General features: G+C 40.3%; 1 protein-coding gene across 1 annotated transcript; it reads right to left on the reverse strand.

The window, feature by feature from the left end:
• Window positions 1-393: 393 nt before the first annotated feature.
• On the reverse strand, window positions 394-11,274 carry LOC128455056 (zinc finger protein 39). Its single transcript, XM_053438688.1, has 3 exons — window positions 10,943-11,274; window positions 8,596-9,057; window positions 394-3,947 (listed from the first exon to the last, which is right to left on the reverse strand). The coding sequence occupies exons 1-3, from the start codon at window positions 11,205-11,207 to the stop codon at window positions 3,031-3,033; spliced, it is 1,644 nt and encodes a 547-aa protein (XP_053294663.1). The 5' UTR covers window positions 11,208-11,274; the 3' UTR covers window positions 394-3,030.
• Window positions 11,275-19,954: the final 8,680 nt, after the last annotated feature.

Here is a 19,954-nt window from a genome sequence, read left to right on the forward strand (position 1 = left end):
AAATGTTTGTGAATAAATAGTTTAGTTTAGTCAGTAGTAGTTAGTTTCAGTATAGTTTGTCATGTTTAAGAAAAAGACGAAGTCTTCATTTCCAGTTTAACACAAGTTCAGGTTCCTCTAATTCTTTTCAAACACGGGTTTGAGTAAATCACAATTGTAGTTTGCATCGGGACACTGCAAGGAAATTGACAACATAATGTATATATACATATATATTTATGTAAAAACATATTTAATTACTCATTTCATTATTGATAGTGTATTTTTCATATTTTTTGTACTTTTATAAACATAGTGATTGAATATATTGAACCTATTGATCCATGGACTTTATTATTTAAGCTCTAGTATAAAAGTGTGCTTCACTCTGCTGTGTGTAAACAAAACTACACATTAACGAGTTGAGAAACATCTTTATGCACATACTGCATGATTTCATAGTTATTGTATTTTCTTTTGACAGTCATACAGTAACAGTTTGTTTTTTCCATTCATTTTTATTTACTTCGAACATGTAAATAAAAAAAGAAAAATTATACCAACATGTAAAGTATATAAACTGACAAAAGAAATATTTACAATTAGTGATGAGCAGACATCATGATTTAATCTACATATTCGAAGATGAGTGAGAAGCACAAACTTATTTAATCTTATCCCTTCTCCATATGTCATTAATTAACAATTATCTTACTTAACAAGCTTCCTATAAATCTATGAATATGTTGTTTACCTGTACCAAAAATATATGTAATAATAATTTAAACAAAAATTTATAAAAATAAGGCTGTAAATGTGCATTTATACATGTTTAGTTTTTACATATATACAAACTCATACACCTATCACAGAATCAATCAGTCAGATTCCAACCTCACCACCATGGGAAAGACCAAAGAGCTGTAAGGACACCAGGGACTAGATTTTAGACCTGCACAAATGGTAAATGGATTTGTATTTATATAGTGCTTTTCTAGTCTTGATGACCACTCAGAGAGCTTTACATTACAGTTTCACATTCACCCAATCACACATTCATACAGTGCATCTACTTGCAGCACTTTGTTATTCTATGGGGGGCCATTCAGGGTTCAGCATCTTGCCCAAGGACACTTCGGCATGCAGATGGATCAGACTGGGGATCGAACCGCCGACCTTCAGGTTGGAGGACTACCACTCTACCCCTCAGCCACAGCCGCCCAAGGCTGGAATGGGCTACAAGACCATCGGCAAGCAGCTTGGTGAGAAGTAGACAAATGTTGGTGATCTTATTCGGGTCAACACAAAATTACCTACCATTACAATTAACGACTGTAACAGCCCCCCGGCTTATCCAAACACGATGCAGAGAGTTCTCAAATGAGGCCACAGCTCCGTAAAACTAAAATGACACTAAATGCAACATAATTATTCAATAAAAGCCAAATACAACCGGTAAAATACATAAACAAACAAATAACCATGTGAGACACTGTTTGGCGAGTTAATGTGACATAGTGACTCCCATTCCATGCTACCTGCAGCAAAGTGAACAGAACCCGCTTCCTTACCTCGTTCCGCTCGGCGAGGGGTGTTAAACTTTAATCCATATTTATTTTGGTCCGTACGGTTGTGAATTGCCTTTGCTTGCGGTCTGTCATCCATGCTGCTACTATTCTTGTGCCGCAGCTATACAGCAGGAATTATATTTGCCTTGGCCCGGAAGTGAAGGAAGGTGCGTTTATTAAAATGGTCCGCTCCTTAAAGCTACAGGTATTTATGCGAGGGGAGTCACTACGTGTACAAAGACAACAAATTACTAACTGAATTAACCCAACACATAGTTGAACATAAGGAACAAAATAAGCCCAACCCAAATAACAGAATAAAACAGTCTGCATAACCTGGCAGGTTTAGCAGACAGTTACAACAACTTGCAAAATCGGCAAAGGATCAAATACTTATTTCCTTCACAGTATAGGTGTGTATTATATGGGGGATAATTCAGGAGAAACAAGAAATAAACACAAATCTTTCATGTTATTCAATGAGTTGTATTTTCTAGGAACATTAAAATTGTTTAACTCTGGTAAAAACAGCTGGAGGGAATATTAATGTCTTTTTACAACATCGAACTATTTATATGGATAATATCTATGGCTGCTGATTGTTCTATATAAATGTTTTGTTGCAAACGATTCATTTCTCTCCTGTATGAATCCTCATGTCTCTTTAAAGTGTAACTACAATTAAATATTTTTCCACACAGAGCAAGAAAAATAATGATCTGCTTTAATGTTAATAGCAGATCATTATTGAACTATACACAGATTGCCCATTAGCTTAAATCTTTTACCACATTAGGAGCAATTTAATAGTTTCTCTCCTGTATGACTTCTCTTGTGTATATTCAGCTGTTAATTTCGGGCCAACTTTTTTACCAGACATTATTAAAAATACATTAAGTACATATGGGTATGTAATATATATGGCATAAATGAAGTCCGTAGAAACAAGAAATATCAACACAGATCTTTCAAGTTATTGAATGAGTTATTTTTTCTAGGGAGAAAGAAATTGTTTAACTCTGATAAAATCAGGTGAAAGGGGGAATTCTAAATTCTCTATTTACAAAAGTGAACTATAAATATAGATAATATGAAAAGTTCCTGACAATCTTAATTAATAATTTTGTTGCAAACGATGCAACTTAAAAATTTGACCACACAGAGCAAGTAATTTCATTCTCTCCTATATTACTACTCATATGCAGTTAGATTACCCATTAGTCTAAAGCGGCTACCATACTAGGAGGAACTAAGTGCTTTGTCTCCTGTATGACTTCTCTTATGTACAGTTAGAGGGACCTTTTGACGAAATCGTTGACCATACTCAGAGCAACTAAATGGTTTCTCTCCTGTATGATTCCTCAAATGTACAGATAGATCAGCCTTTTGAGGAAATATTTTACCACACTCAGAACAACTAAACAGTCTCTCTCCTGTATGAGTCCTCATGTGAACAGTTACCTCGCCACTCTGAAGAAATCTTTTACCACACTCGGAAGCAACTAAACGGTTTCTCTACTGTGTGAATCTTCATATGTACAGTTAGTTCGTAATTCCGTCTGAATCTTTTAACACACTCAGAACAACTAAACGGTTTCTCTCCTGTATGAGTCCTCATATGTACAGTTAGATCGCCCTTTCGAAAAAATCTGAATCCACACTCGGAGCAACTAAGCGGTTTCTCTCCTGTGTGAATCTTCATATGTACAGTTAGATCGCAATTCCGTCTGAATCTTTTAACACACTTAGAGCAACTAAACTGTTTCTCTCCTGTATGAATTCTCATATGTACATTTAGATCGCCCTTTTGAAAAAATCTATTTCCACACTCGGAGCAACTAAACGGTCTCTCTCCTGTGTGAGTCATCATATGTACTTTTAGATCGCACTTTCGTCTGAATCTTTTATGACACTCAGAACAACCAAATGCTTTCTTACCATTTTTACTTTTCATATCACTTAGAGGCTGTTTGTTATTTTTTGTCTCTAGACTACACTGAGGTTCCCTGGTCTGCATCCAATCATCTTCACTGTCTTCAGTCTCAGAAGAGTCTTCAGTCTTGTCCTCAGTACCTTGTTGTAAATGTCCATGAGGACCTGAGTTCCTGGCTGGTTCTTGTTCTCCACAGTCCGCTCTGGTCTCCTCAGTCTGACTCTGATGAAGCTGTGACAACTCAGGTTTCTCTTCATCTTCTTCACTCTTCATAGTGACAGCAGTCCATGGGAACTTGATATCGGCCTGCTCAAGTTGTTGAAGCTGCTCTCCCTCCTGATTGGTCCACGGTTCCTCCTCTTCCTCTTTAATGTGGGGGGGCTCTGGGTCTTCCTGGTCCACAAGGGGGCTCCACTGCTGCTGCTCAGGGGGAACCTCTTCTTTATTCAACATCAGCTGCTGTACGTCTGCAGGACACAAATACAAACGTTTATCATGTCAGAATCTCGAAGTGTTTTTAAAAACTTGTGTTGTGTCGTTTAATGTCTAATATTATTTTTGAAGGATCACAATCAGGAAGCAGAGATGTTGAGGTAGGTCATAGTTACCAGTAAAAAAAAAAGTCTTATATTTTGAGGTCAAATAAACAAATTAGGACACTGACAGAGCAGAGCAGGGTGAGCGGAGGTTAGTTAGTTGGTTAAGCTGTTTTCAGATATGACCTGTGGGTAAAAACCAGAGAATTGTCTTCAGAGTTTCTCCAGAGTTTGTGTTTCACACATGAACAAATGAACGAAAAACTGGATTTCGTTATGTGGCAGGAGGACGGAATATCCGAGTTGCCCTGAACGCAGCACAGTGAGGATGTTAGCAGCTGGAGGAAGCAGCCTGCAGCTAACCTCCGCTCCGCTGCTCGGCTTCCGCACACGGATCCTCAGTCCACGGGGAAGGGAACCCGAACAGATCCGGGGCTGGGTGAGGGGTTCTGGGAGTGAGGACGTGACAACAACCGGACTGAGAGGTCGAGGACCGTCAAATCCAGCTAGCTCTCAGCAGCTAGCTGCTCTCTCATCGGGGCTTACGAGTACAACAGCGCATATTTTCAAGTGTAACCATTGGACAGAACCCGTTTAACTGCCACAAGAGTTGTTCATCTTGTAATAAAGATCTCAATGAGGAAACACGCTGTTTTTCTATTTTCACTGCATTTTAATATAGCCTATATATAGTGAATTGGAATATAAAAATATGAATGATTAAACGGAAATCTATCGTTAATTCTCCCGACGATAGATTAATACAATTTAATGGGGGTGTCCAAACTACGGCCCGCAGGCCATCTGCGGCCCGCCATCCATTTTAAATTGGCCCGCCTAAAAAAAAAAAATTAATTAAAAAAAAAAACAATATTAAAAAAATTAAAATTAATAAAAAAAAAATTTTAAACTAAACATTTAGTGGCACTGAAATGGCAGTTACTTATAGCACTATGTAGTTTTGCTCTATTTTTGAAGAAATTGTACTTTGGTTCTTGTTGTTCTGGGTTTGTACCCTCGATTAGGGGAGAGCGGGGTAATGTGAGACATTTTTTACATTTGCACCCCTCTAGGCAAGCTAAAATCATATATCAGTAAAATTTACACATTTCCTATTAATTCAGGATGTTTCCTAGCAATGGAAATGATCAGAATGTCTTCAGGACAAAGGGCAGTGAAAATATGATTGTTTGTAAAAAAAGTGGTCTTGTGTCTCACTTTACCCCAGCTTGGGGGTAAAGTGAGACAGACCAGAGAAATCAAGGGGGTAAAGTGATCCACTTACTTTTTCCACTTTAAAACTACCATAACAACACATGTTGTAATAGGTCAATTAAGTACATTTATGATTATTATGATTCATGTGATCTCTTGCACACCCTAGCTTGCCTGCACATTGTTTATTTGTCCAATTGGCAGGGACAGGGATATTGTTTTTCTCTGCGTATTCAAATGCCAGTTCACGGCACTTAACTGGAGCAAGGCCATGGAACTGGTCAGCTAGTTGTTTCAAGTGCTTGGCCAGCTCCTCCATCTCATCTGTGAATATTCTCTTTACCTCAGCTACTGCACCCCAGGCTTCTGATTTTACTTCCCCTTTCTCTTTTTTCTTTCTGAATCTTTTGAGGGTTGTCTTATCAATATTTCTAACCCTTCCAGCTTTTCTTAAGGACTTCTTTCCTTGCATGACCTCAGCGGCTGCACTCTCAATCTCTGGGAGGGGTGTTTGGCCCCAGGTTGTCTTCCTGGTGTAGTTTCTTTGCATGATGGCTTTTCTACAATGTTTAAGGCATTAAAAATAAAACATATGTAATGTAATATTATACTAAAATATGGTTAAGACTAAACTTAACTTGTGCTACATGTCTCACTTTACCCCACAGCCAACATTTTAGAAAGAACAACATCTCTTAGCAATTCAGGCTAACATGTATGATATACGTTTTTCTACCTGAATCAATTTGTTTTGACAAAACAGTTGATGCAAGATAATTTAATTTTACATGCTCAAAGAACATTTTTGTGAAAAAACATTCTAACCACAGCATCAGCACCAACTTCTCCTTCATGGCAAGGGTGGAATGGGAGGGGCTTGAAAACATAATGATCACATGACCACAAATGTGTTCCGTTGCCTAGATACAGGGGGTGTCTCACATTACCCCCACTCTCCCCTTCCCTTGAATGCACTGATTGCAAATTGCTTTGGATAAAAGCGTCAGCTAAATTAATTGTAATGTAATGGACTATGGCCCACTGTATTGTACTACTCAGTTTTGACACTAGGTGGCGCCACGCCCCCCGCCCTAAGCTACGCGATTGAGGCGCACTGTCAACAGTCCGCTCAAGGGCAGGGGGGCGTGGCGGCGTGAGTGGCCCAGACCTTCACATTTTTTTCTGTATGTGGCCCTCAGGATAAAAAGTTTGGACACCCCTGTCTTACCCTAACCCACATTCCCAACTGACCATTCAGGAGAGAGATACTGAAGAGTCTGAACCCCCGCAAGGCAGCTGTACCAGACGCTGTCTCCCCCTCCACACTAAGGTACTGTGAGGACCAGCTGTCTCCAGTGTTAACGAGATCTTCAACACCTCATTGGCTGAATGCGTGGTGACCGCCTGCCTCAAAACATCCACCATCATCCCCGTTCCCAAAAAGTAGAGGATCACAGGCCCTAACGACTACAGACCAGTCGCCCTGACCTCTGTAGTAATGAAGACCTTTGAGCGCCTTGTGCTGACCCACCTCAAGGCCATAACCAACCACCTCTTCAACCCACTGCAGTTTGCCGACAGAGCCAACAGGTCTGTAGACGAGGCAGTCAACATGGGACTACACTTCATCCTCCAGCACCTTGATTCCCCCGGCACCTACGCCAGGATCTGTTTGTGGAATTCAGCTCCACATTCCACACCATCTCCCCAGCTCTTCTCCGAGACAAGTTGACACAGCTGAGCGTGCCTGAGCCCACCTGCAGTCGGATCAATGACTTCCTGATAGACAGGAAGTAGCGCGTGAGGCTGGGGAAGCTTGTCTCTGAGCCCTGGACCATCAGCACTGGAGCCCCACAAGGTTGTGTGCTCTCTCCTCTACTCTTCTCCCTCTACACCAGTGGTTCCCAAACTTTTTACAGTCTCGTACCCCTTCAGACATTCAATCTCCAGCTACGTACCCCCCCCCCCCCCCCCGACGCACGTATACAGCCTATAACACTTGAAACTTTGAAATTGTCAGGGATTTCAGGACTTATAATAATCGTAGATGACAAAATAATGTCATCTACGAAATTCTTAAGGATCAATTAATCGATTGTCGATTAATTATGCCCATCCCTAGTTTTGAGTAACGGTCACTAACCTACCTGTAACTTTTTTTGGCAGTGTAATTATTTAGCTGAATATGGGTATTTTTGGCAATGCGAGTTGGCTATTCAGACTATTTAATATTGCGCGATTATTTATAGCTCAGTTTGAAAATGTAATGGGCTTTTACACTTTGAAAACGCAGATAAAATGTTCTCCCCACGTACCCCCTGAACCACTTCGCGTACCCCTTGGGGTACATGTACCCCAGTTTGGGAACCGAGGCTCTACACCAACAACTGCAGCACAAGCCACCCCTCAAAATTGGCAAGGGATCAAATACTGATTTCCTTCACTGTATAGGTGTGTATTATATGAGGCATAAATTAGTAAAAACAAGAAATATCAACACAAATCTTTTATGTTATTCAATGAGTTGTATTTTGTAGGAACATAAACATTGTTTAACTCTGCTAAAAACAGGTTGAGGGATTCTTAATTCTCTTTTTACAACAGTGAATTATGAATATGGATAATATCGATAGCTGCTGATGGATTTATACAAATATTTTGTTGCAAACGATTAATTTTTCTCCGGTATGAATCCCCATATGACTCTTTAAAAATGGTACCTTCCGTGAAATCTTTTTCAACACAGATAGCAAGTAAAAATAATGATCTGCTGTATGAATAATCGTATACACAGATTGCCCATTGGTTTATATCTTTTACCACACTAGGAGCAATTTAACAGTTTCTCTCCTGTATGACTTCTCTGATGTATATTCAGCTGTCAATTAGGGGCGAACTTTTACCAGACACGGAGGACATTATGAAAAATGCATTCAGTATATATGGGCTATGTAATATATATGGAATAAATCAAATCAGTAGAAACAAGAAATATCAACACAAATCGTTCATGTTATTCAATGAGTTATTTTTTCTAAAACAGGTGAAAGGGGAATTCTAAATTATCTATTTACAAAAGTGAACTATGAATATAGATAATATAAAAATTGCTGACAAATCCTTATAAATCTTTTGTTGCAAACGATTCAACTTAAATCTTTAACCACACAGAGCAAGTAAATTCATTCACTCCTATATTAATACTTGATGTAGTATGAAGTTACATTACCCATTTTTCTAAATCTTTTACCATACTAGGAGCAACTCAACGGTTTCTCTCCTGTATGAATCCTCATATGTACAGTTAGCTCACCCTTTTGAAGAAATCTTTTACCACACTCAGAACAACCAAATGCTTTCTTACCAGTTTTAATTTTCATATCACTTAGAGGCTGTTTGTTATTTTTTGTATTTAAACCAGACTGAGGTTCCCATGTCTGCATCCAATCATCTTCACTGTCTTCAGTCTCAGAAGAGTCTTTAGTCTTGTCCTCAGTACCTTGTTGTAAATGTCCATCAGGACCTGAGTTCCTGGCTGGTTCTTGTTCTCCACAGTCCGCTCTGCTCTCCTCAGTCTGACTCTGATGAAGCTCTGACAAGTCGGGTTTCTCTTCATCTTCTTCACTCTTCATAGTGACAGCAGTCCATGGGAACTTGATATCAGCCTGCTCAAGTTGTTGAAGCTGCTCTCCCTCCTGATTGGTCCACTGTTCCTCCTGTTTCTCTTCAATATGGGGTGGCTCTTGGTCCTCCTGGTCCACAAGGGGGCTCCACTGCTGCTGTTCAGGGGGAACCTCTTCTTTATTCACCATCAGCGGCTGTACGTCTGCAGGATACAAATACAAACGTTTATCATTTCAGAGTTTCCCGAAGTGTTTTAAAAAAAACTTGTGGTTGTCATTTAATGTCTAAAAATATTTTTGAAGGATCACAGTCAGGAAGCAGAGATGTTGAGGTAGTTCATAGTCACTGTGGAGGAAAATTCCACTGACCAGTGTCTATGGTAGTGGAATTCCCCTGACCAGGTGTCTCACTGCTCTGATACTGTCTACCTGATGGAACCCTTATTTGGTGGTGTCTCACTGCTATGACCTTGATAAACAGGGTGTAGGCCCTTATTTGGTGATGTTTTCTTCCAACTGGTTGAGCTGACAGACAGACACAGCAGATAGACAAAGATGATGATCTCATGTCTTTCATGTCTTCTTTTTTTCATATTATGTTTCATGTAACGCCTCTTTGTATAAGTTCTGGCTTTGGTGAACTTGCGGCCAGTTGTTCCATTTTGAGCACCGTGCCTTTTGTACAAATTCTGCAGAACTTATTATTATAAAGACTCAAAAGCAACTCCAGTCTGAGAATTTCATTATTTAATATATCTAGTTGAATTTCCATCACATCGCCTTAACATCTCGATGCAGATCGTAAATTTAGCAGCATTAGACACTGGAAGAAAAAAGTTTTATATTTTGAGGTCAAATAAACAAATAAGGACACTAACAGAACAGAGCAGGGCGAGTGGAGGTTAGTTCGTTGGTTAAGCTATTTTCAGATATGACCTGTGGGTAAAAACCAGAGAATTGTCAGAGTTTCTCCAGAGTTTGTGTTTCACACATGAACAACACAATAGCAGGTTTTCTGCACAGACTCGTTCACAACAGTTTCAAATCCTCCTTATTATTCAGGTGAAGGAAGAGCAGCAGACAGGAAGTGACTTATTAACTCTGCTGCGTAGATCATGTGATCATGTTGACATCACCCTGACGTCGTCAGCTCTTATCACCACAAACTCTCTTCTCATCACTGTCTGGTCTTCTAGTGATGACGTCATTAGGAGTAAGGAAGATGGCTGCGTCGAGTCAAAGCTTTGATTCACCAAAAGAGCAAACTGAAGCCAGGAAACAAATAGCCCACGATCATCTAAAGTGTGGGAGTGGGCCAGGAAACAAATAGCCATAGTGTGGGAGTTTTTTAGACGGAGACCAAACAACATATTTCTCTGTAAACTCTGCAAATCCAAAAGGATCACAGCAGCACAACCGTGATGCACAAGCTCTTGAAGCTGGAGAACCCAGGGGATATTTCTCTAGATTGCATCTGGAGCGAGACAGAACCGCAAGTTTTCTTTTATCCTGAAATAAGCGTAATATATTACGATTATCAACACGTGGAATGGAATAGGAATAGACTGGAATAGCAGGGATCATCTTCACTGCACAACTCCAGTGACTGAATCAATCCATGTTGTAAACCAGTTTTAGTATTTCAATAAAACCCAGATTATCCAGTTCAGGGGAAGTGTTGCTTGGACATACATGGATTTATTCATCTATGTGTCAGAGCAATTCAATTATGCTGCTGACCAATGGGTTTCAGTCGTGAGTCCTGACGGAGTCACGGCATCAAGCGATGAGAAGAGGAAGTGAAACTTTCGGACACTGACATGAGGTGTTTGTTATTGAGGTGGAGGTGAAGAGCGACTTTATGGGACAGCAGTGATGTCATGAATAAAGAAAATACACTGATACTCTGCCGCTGCAGCTGTTTATAACACAATGTGAGAGAGTGAAGACGAGAGAAAGAACGGAGCCTGAAGTAAAAACAAGAGTAGAGCTGAAGCTACCTAACGTTAGCAGAGCTGCAGCTGGCTAACGTTGGCAGAGCTGCAGCTGGCTAACGTTAGCATGTGAGTGGCTCCTCGAGGGACTCACCAACTCGGTGCAGCCGGAGTTCGGGCTTCATCACGGCCTCCAGCAGCCTCCTCAGGCAGCAGATCTCCCGCTCGGACCGCTCCATTTTGTCTTCGAACACCGCCAGGATCTCCTCCCCCGCAGTCGTTAGCCGCTCGGTTAGCATCGCTCTCAGCGCCGGGACTCGAGCCGTTTCTCCTCCTTTCTCCAGCTGCAGTAGAAAGTCTTCGGTGGCGGCGCTGATCCGCTCATGTACCGACACCCGCATTAGCTGCACGGCGGACATCTTCCTCCTCTTTGCGCACTTTGAGTCTCGGAGCCACAAAGTGAGCCAGAGGCAGGAAACAGAGACACCGAGCTCAGAGCCAACAGTGACGCCTGCTGGACTGGAGGACGAGGAGGAAACTAAAGTCCTGATACTGTACAGCAGAAAATATGGAAGACGAGACATGACTCAATTACAAATAAATATATAAATACTTAAATTCCTAAATAAAAAGGAATAAATCATCTCAAGCGTTGGAAGAGGATTGTTATGAAATTTAGTCCAGAGGTTGAATCCGACTCTTTTTCTTAATGTAGCGTCAACATATCAAGCCTCATTAATTAAATTAAGTTTATTACTAAAAGGCTTCTTCATTAACAACAACTTGATTAAGTACCAAGTAAAAATGAATGATTCTCCAATCATATTTTTTAACATCCCCGAAGCAAAATGTTAATTTGATCATTTATGGATCTTTATGTGTTGCCTGTGACCTCGGCTGAATATTGAGCTCCAGATGTTTTGAGGCAGAGCTTGGTGACATTATCCAGAAATCTACGTGCATGGTTCAAAGACTCACTGCAGTGCATTGTGGGACACAGCAGCTAACATCATAGAGGCTAATGGGCTGGTCCATCATCTTGACACTCCAGTTCTCAGTGTGTGTGTTCATGTGGGGTGAGGATGTGTGTACACGTGGGAGAATCACTGAGAAAGCATACTATAAGTGTGTGTGTGTGTGTGTGTGTGTGTGTGTGTGTGTGTGTATGTGACAGGAGGAGTTCCGCGTGGACCAGGGTGTGCGGTAGCTGAAGATCATCAAAACCAGCTCTTGATGAATATGGCATCTGGCCATGGTACACACATCCAAACATACACACATACACACACGAGCAGGAACGGACTGACGAGGGGGCGAGAGAGGAAAAGACGACAGCAGTCGCTGGCAGGTGATGGGATGACTGATGAAGTGGATGTACGAGAACAAAAAGATGAACAGATGGAAGGATGAGTGAATAATGTTCTCACACACGTGGCATCGCTTTGGTGTTGAATGATCTGCTGTTGGTTTCTTAAGGGAAAACTTCATTCTGCTCGGCAACAGCATGAAGCCTCTCGTCTGGTTTCTCTTTCAGGTGTCAATCAAGCAGCGGCGAGGAGGAGGAGGACGAAGAAGAGGAGCAGGACACACATCTCTGATGGAGGAAGAGGAGACAGGATATGACGGATGGGCGTCTTTTATAGATGGTGGAGCCCAGAGAAGAAGAAGAAGAATAGGAAGATGGCAGAAAAGAAAACAAGGTGTCTTCGATGGAGGGAAGATGGAGAGAAGTGGGGATGAAGGCGAAAAGCCTGAGTGATAGATGTGTGGTGCAGGAGCAGGAGTCACTGACATCATCACAGCGATGAGACACCGAGGTGAACATCACATTCATGAATTCATTGAAAAACAGTCAAATCTAAAACCATTTAAAACGGACGCCGAGATTCCAACTTGATGTTAGAAAATATCACCATTACATAAATAATCTGTTTAATGTGCCTTATGTTTTTAGCTCTTGACAATGTGGCTGCATGACACAATTCACACAAACAACGCATCACAGAGCAAAGCTACTTTTTCCAGCTTCAACGCTTGAATGTAAAGAAGAAATTGTTTAGTTTGTGTCACAAGGAAACTAACTTTACTTGACACAATGATCTGACCGGCAGCAGGAATCCAAAAGAATCCAATAGGCTGAAAGTACGGATAATAATGTCATAATTTAAAATGTATTTTGAGATGACAATGTTTGCAAGATGTCACCAATGACAAGAAGTCGGGTACAAACCAAAACCTACGATGAGCCTAAAAAACATAACGAGGTCCCCCAGAGGTGACTTCATTTTTCCTGGATCCGACCCATTTATCCTATCCGACCCATAACCCAATTCTAAAGTCTAATCAAAAACATCCTGGTGAGTTTCACATCCCTGCCGATGATCAGTGGTTTCACCTCCACGTCTAACTCCGGTGACGGCAGCGACTCCTCTCGGCTTCTTCCGAATCACCGGACAGGAAGTTGAGCCTGTAGCGACTTTGAAAGTAAGGTTTTGGCACTTTATAAATTCCTCTTTGGAAATAGTGACTATCATCGCTAAAAATGCTGCATCACGTTAAATGTATAAGATAAAGCGATTTCAAATAACTCTATTTTGCTTATAGGAATGGTTGTAACTGCTGAGGATGTTTACTGTTCCCTCTGCAACAACTCGCGTTAAATATACTGACGTGCTGTCAGCCTGATGCTTCTCTTTAACAGTGCTGGAATGGCTGCTCTATGCTCCTCAGTAAATCCTGAGGCTTTGACACACGGGCAACATTTAGAGGCCAAAAGCATGAGAATAAAGTGAGTTACAGTGTAGAAGTCAAAGTTCAAGAGTCTGAACGACCAGGAGTTTGTCTGAGTCACTGTCCGAGTCACTACGATCATGTCTGAGTCAGTAGGATCATGTCAATGTGATTATATTTTAATCAACATTTCATCAGGACAATTTCATGTCACGAGGGTCACGTTTGAGGCGCCACAGTGACATATGAGTCACCATGTTGGAGTCAGGAAGGACAAGTCACTGTGAATGGGTCCTAGTCACGATGGTCAAGTTTGTTTAACTGATTAACCTTTAAATCTAACACCTTTGTGTGGTTTTCAGTTTGAGGATCAGTTGACTGACTGGAGACAGACAATCGTCCAGAAGGTGCGTTCAACATGACGTTTCTCATATTTGATTCAGTGACTTCATCACGCCGTTCTCCGTCTCCATGCTGGTCACATTTAAATCTCATTTAATTCAGATGTTTCCCGTGTTTTTGCTCTTTTTGTAAGACTTTCCTCGATGTAACTAATGAATATGGCTTCACTATAAACTACGCTGATTTAAATGCATTTTTGCAGCTCAGCAGGATTTACAGAGCGTTCAGGACCGAGCGAGGACTCAGGATTAGAGTTTCTTAAACGTGCAGTATATATGATCTGTTTCTGAAAGCACAAGAAACCGGCAGGACGCGTTCCCCTTGTCCTGCACTTGAAGACAGATTATAGAGCATGTAGCTTTCAGCACTGCAGTCTCGATATAACAACACAGACAGCGTCTGCTTCTTTCATTTGCTGAAGGAGTCGGTTTAAAAGACAAATTTTGTCGCCTTCTTGCTAGAAATCCACTTAACACTGAACAGATCCTTTACAACTGTTTTAACAAGGGCTTTTCTTTCCAGGAAGCCTCAGGCATTTTGCATTTAGTAGCAGTGCCAGTGCAAGTCAGTGGGCATTCAGCTGTAAGAAAAAATAATAACAAGTTACCCTTTGTATAAAGAAAAGATGGTTAGTTTCCTAGTGTGAATTTGCTGCTATCAACGAATATATTTTTCAGTTTTTATTCGTTCATGGCAGGTATTTCATTTATTTTCTCCTTTTTGTACATCTGTTTATATGTGTATCACATGTTGTGTCACCCTTTTGATTGTCAATGTAATAAGTTAACTGTGAGAAATAAAGTGTAGAGAAAATGTGATGTTTTGTAATTTCTCGCCCGTTCAACCTTGACACGGATAGTGGATGATTTCTAATGTTTGCAGGATAAATGTTTGTGAATAAATAGTTTAGTTTAGTCAGTAGTGGTTAGTTTCAGTATAGTTTGTCATGTTTAAGAAAAGATGAAAACTTCAACTTCAAGTTGAACACAAGTTCAGGTTCCTCTAATTCTTTTCAAACACGGGTTTGAGTAAATCACAATTGTAGTTTGCATCGGGACACTGCAATGAAATTGACAACATAATGTATATATACATACAGTTGCAATCAGAAATATTCAACCCCCTCACCTCAATAGACATTATAGGGATGTGGATGACAGATAATGACAATAAATGACAAAAAAACCTCATCAAACAACAAAAGATATTTATTGATGCATATTTTAGTTATTTTGACAACAGAAGTTGAGTTAACTTTGAAGTTCAAATGAAAAATTTAACTCTTTCAACACATGTGCATGTCCAATGATCACCAAGGTTTAATTTGTCAACAGAAGGGATCACATTCCTCTTTAAAATGGCCTGGTATTTCTGTGAATCCATGATGCCATGTACACAATAAAGATTGCTAGTTCCTGCCGCAGAAAAACAGCCCAACATCATCTTTGACCAACCTCCATGCTGGACTGTGGGGATGGTACTCTTCTGGTCCTAAGCCTGGCCTTTCACATGCCAGACATACCGCTGGTCCATACGTCCAAACAGTTCCAGTTGGGTTTCATCAGTGTATAGAACTGTCACCCAAAACTCAGTAGTCTTATCCAAATTCCTCCTGGCATATTCTAGTCGACTTTTGATGTTCCTTGTGGTCAAGAGCTGAGTGTGTCTTGAAGCTGGCCATGAAGTCCTTTTTTAGTGCACGGCTTATAGTTTTGGCGCTGACGCACTTGTACCAGCCTTCATCAGGTCATCCTGTAGGTGTCTTACCGTCACACAGGGGTTTATCTGAGTTGTTCTGACTAAGTTGCTGAGGGTCCTTGATAAAATGTTGGGCTTTCTTCCACGGCCAGGCAGGTTTGAAGCTGCTCCATCAGTTTTAAACTTCCTTATAATATTCCCAATTGTGTCTCTTGGAATATAATTTTTGGGGGAAATCTTCTTCTACCCAAGGCCTTTCAGGTGTGATGAAATAATCTCCTCTCTCAGCTTTTGTGGAAGCTCCTTTGTATTTCCCATGATTGCAACTCACCTTGAATACCTTCATGGGTAGGGTTTATATATGCATCACAGCTGAAGCAAATGAAGGATCAGTAAAGAGTTCCCAAAGGCTTAATAATGTATCAACTCAACTTTAAGAAAAAAAAAACTGTCAGACAGCTTTAAAAACAACAATATTATATAGGGGTTAAATAATTGTGACATGGCTATCTTAACAAAACATACTGCTACACACAAATACTACATCATGCATTTTCCGTGTTGATTTTCTGTATCACTCAACTCATAAAGAAGTCATCCGAAGCCGAATTATGTCACCTTAAATTGATAAATCCTTAAAATCGTTGGGGGGTTGAATATTTCTGATTGCAACTGTATATATGTATGTAAAAAACATATTTAATGACTCATTTCATTATTGATAGAGTATTTTTTACATAGTGATTGAATATATTGAACCTATTGATCCATGGACTTTATTATTTAAGCTCTAGTATAAAAGTGTGCTTCACTCTGCTGTGTGTAAACAAAAATACACATTAACGAGTTGAGAAACATCTTTATGCACATACTGCATGATTTCATATAGTTATTGTATTTTCTTTTGACAGTCATACAGTAACAGTTTGTTTTTTGTCATTCATTTTTATTTAATTCGAACATGTAAATAAAAAAAGAAAACGATACCAAAATGTAAAGTATATAAACTGAAAAAAGTAATATTTACAATTAGTGATGAGCAGACATCATGATTTAATCTACATATTCGAAGATGAGTGAGAAGCACAAACTTATTTAATCTTATCCCTTCTCCATATGTCATCAATTAACAATTATCTTACTTAACAAGCTTCCTATAGATCTATGAATATGTTGTTTACCTGTACCAAAAATATATGTAATAATAATTTAAACAAAAATTTATAGAAATAAGGCTGTAAATGTGAATTTATATATGTTTAGTTTTTATATATATACAAACTCATACACCTATCACAGAATCAATCAGTCAGATTCCAACCTCACCACCATGGGAAAGACCAAAGAGCTGTAAGGACACCAGGGGCCGGTTTTTCAAAAGTAATCTGATCGGATTACGGCTATCGGATTGGATCAAATCTTGAAAATGGGTATTTCAAAAGAAAAAAAGGATTCAGAAATTGGATTGGATCACGTAATCTAATCTTGTTGTTGATCCGGATCAAATCTTGAGTTTGGATTTTTCAAAATTGTTTGGTAGGATCATTTTGATCCCAAAAATCTGGATTAAACTGATCCCAGCAGGAGGGTGGATTCATGGTGGATATCAGTAATAAAACTAGGTAACTAAAATTGTCTAGTTACATAATACAACATTTATATCATGCATTTTACAGTATTTATATTTATTCATCAATTTCACTTGAATGTGTTAGGTGCCATTATAGGTCATTGGTAAGATCTTTTAGTTCTGCCAAGGGTGGTGAAGTGACTAGTAAAATGAAGAAGGAAATTTGGGCTGAAATCCCACAACATGTGAATGCCATGGGGTTTGGCCAGAAGAGGACAACAGAGCAACTAAGATTTCGATGGAAGAATCTTAAGGCCAGGGCAACAAAAGACCACGCTGAAGCCAAGAACAGCCAAACAGGCAACAACCCATATAAGAGGATGAATACACAGACATAGTCCTTGATATTATTGGAGGTGAAAATCGGAAGCTCTGCATTCGATCCAAGATGTTGCAGAGGATGGTGAGCCTGTGATGACAGCAGAAAGTGAGCCTTCTTCAGAAAAATGTATTCTTAATCTCAGCCCTGTAATCGAGGGAGAAGGTCAATTACAGGTGGAGCCAGAAGGCCTAGTTCCCACAGGACCCCCAGAGAGAGGCTCAAAGCACCCAAAGAAAGATGAGGCCTATAAGGTACTTCTGCAAAAAGAGACTGAAAGGGCAGAAGTACAGATCCATCTAGCAGAGGAACAGCTTGTTCTTGCCCGACTGCAGCAAACCAAGGCCAGACTTGAGATCCGCCTCCTAAAGGCCAAGCTTGGACAAGCTGGTCTCTCCACAACAGACGACGCAGATGATGATGATGAAGAAGGAGAACTCATAAGAAGAACTACTCAAAACATGAACTAAGAAGTAATTTATTTTGTTAAGTATTGGACATTTAAGCCTTTTTTTATCCAGTTCAATTCAATAAATCTTTGTTTGAAACCTGTTCGAAACATCCATAATGTATTTGTGAGTAAAGTATGTATTTATTTATTTGTTGTAGGTCTCAGATGAGTGGACTGCCTGTTTCCAAGAAATGGACAATGGAGGGTAGGGCTAAACGATTTGGGAAAATAATCTAATTGCGATTTTTCCCAAAATATTGCGATTGCGATTTAATATGCGATTTTTTTTATTTTATCCTCTTCCCCCCCCCTCCCCAAAAAAAACGTAATGAATGATTTAAATATGACCAACACAATATTAGATACATTTACTGTACAATATTCTTTCCCACATTTTTATTTAACTTCTCATTACAGAAACAAGAACAACAAATCGGTGTGCATTTAAGTAATTTAATCAAAGTCATTGTAAGTATAAACCCAAGCCATGCATTTTTTAAAACCTGTGTGCAAAATTTACCATCTTGAGAAAAACATTTTTTTAATTATAGGTGTGTTACTGCTCCCAAGTCAGTAACATTGCCAGTGTTGGGAAGGATACTTTCAAAACGTATTCCGTTACAGAATATAGAATACATGCCTAAAATGTAATCTGTAACGTATTCCGTTACATTAACTAATCTGAGTAACATATTCTGAATTCTTGGATTACTTCCACATTGAATTGCATTTTATAAGTGTAGGAATGCGGCGTTGTTATAGTAAGTGGAGCAGCAGCAGTTTAAGCTCTGTGTCCGCGGATGCGGCGGGCCAGCTGGATGCGCTGGAAGGGCAGCTTGCGGATCAGCAGCTCCGTAGATTCCCGTTCATGTCCGGGTGGTCGTGCAGCGGTATGGAGGGGCCGGGCCTCAGCAGGAACACCCCCATGCTGAACACCTCCGTCTCGCAGATCTCGTACATGTTGGCTCGGCTTGCTTTTCCGGGGAGCGATTTTCAGGTCCGCCCTCCGCACCGTGGTCACCGGCGAAATGAGCTCGCTCTGTGTGTCCGACACGTCAGCCGAAGACTTTGGGACCCTGCCCGTGATGCAGGCTTGCTTCGCTATCTTCTGGATCGGAGGAGTTTTGTGGTCCCGCGGCATTCTGGCTGCGGGTGAGGAGAGCAGCCCAGAGCCCTACTCTCTTTCGCACGTTTTAATCGCGCAAGTTGCGATTAGAAAATCGCGTTTTATCATATCGCGATTTTATCGCAAATGCAATTAATCGTTCAGCCCTAATGGAGGGGGATGTTTATATTGTTTGTTTGCTGTTCCGTTCAGTCCTATTTTCTGTTCAAATAAAGCATTTTGGAGTGACCCCACACTATTCTACCTGTTGTTCTTTACATAGCTACATTGTGATAGTCCCATTTAGACCACAGGTAATCCAGATTAGGGAATCCTGAAAATTTTTAATCCGGATCAGAGTAATCCAATCCCACATTGCTTTGAAAAACCAGTTTAAAAATAAAATGGATTACGTGATCCTGGATAGCAGAAAAAGAGATTTCCAAATCTGGATCAGTTTAATCCAGATTAAAACTTTTGAAAAACCGGCCCCAGGGACTAGATTTTAGACCTGCACAAATGGTAAATGGATTTGTATTTATATAGTGCTTTTCTAGTCTTTATGACCACTCAGAGAGCTTTACATTACAGTTTCACATTCACCCAATCACACACACATTCATACAGTGCATCTACTTGCAGCACTTTGTTATTCTATGGGGGGCCATTCAGGGTTCAGCATCTTGCCCAAGGACACTTCGGCATGCAGATGGTTCAGGTTGGAGGACGACCATTCTACCCCTCAGCCACAGCCGCCCAAAGCTGGAATGGGCTACAAGACCATCGGCAAGCAGCTTGGTGATAAGTAGACAAATGTTGGTGATCTTATTC

This window comes from Pleuronectes platessa, chromosome 2 (assembly GCF_947347685.1).
Source record: "Pleuronectes platessa chromosome 2, fPlePla1.1, whole genome shotgun sequence".
Classification (NCBI taxonomy): domain Eukaryota; kingdom Metazoa; phylum Chordata; class Actinopteri; order Pleuronectiformes; family Pleuronectidae; genus Pleuronectes; species Pleuronectes platessa.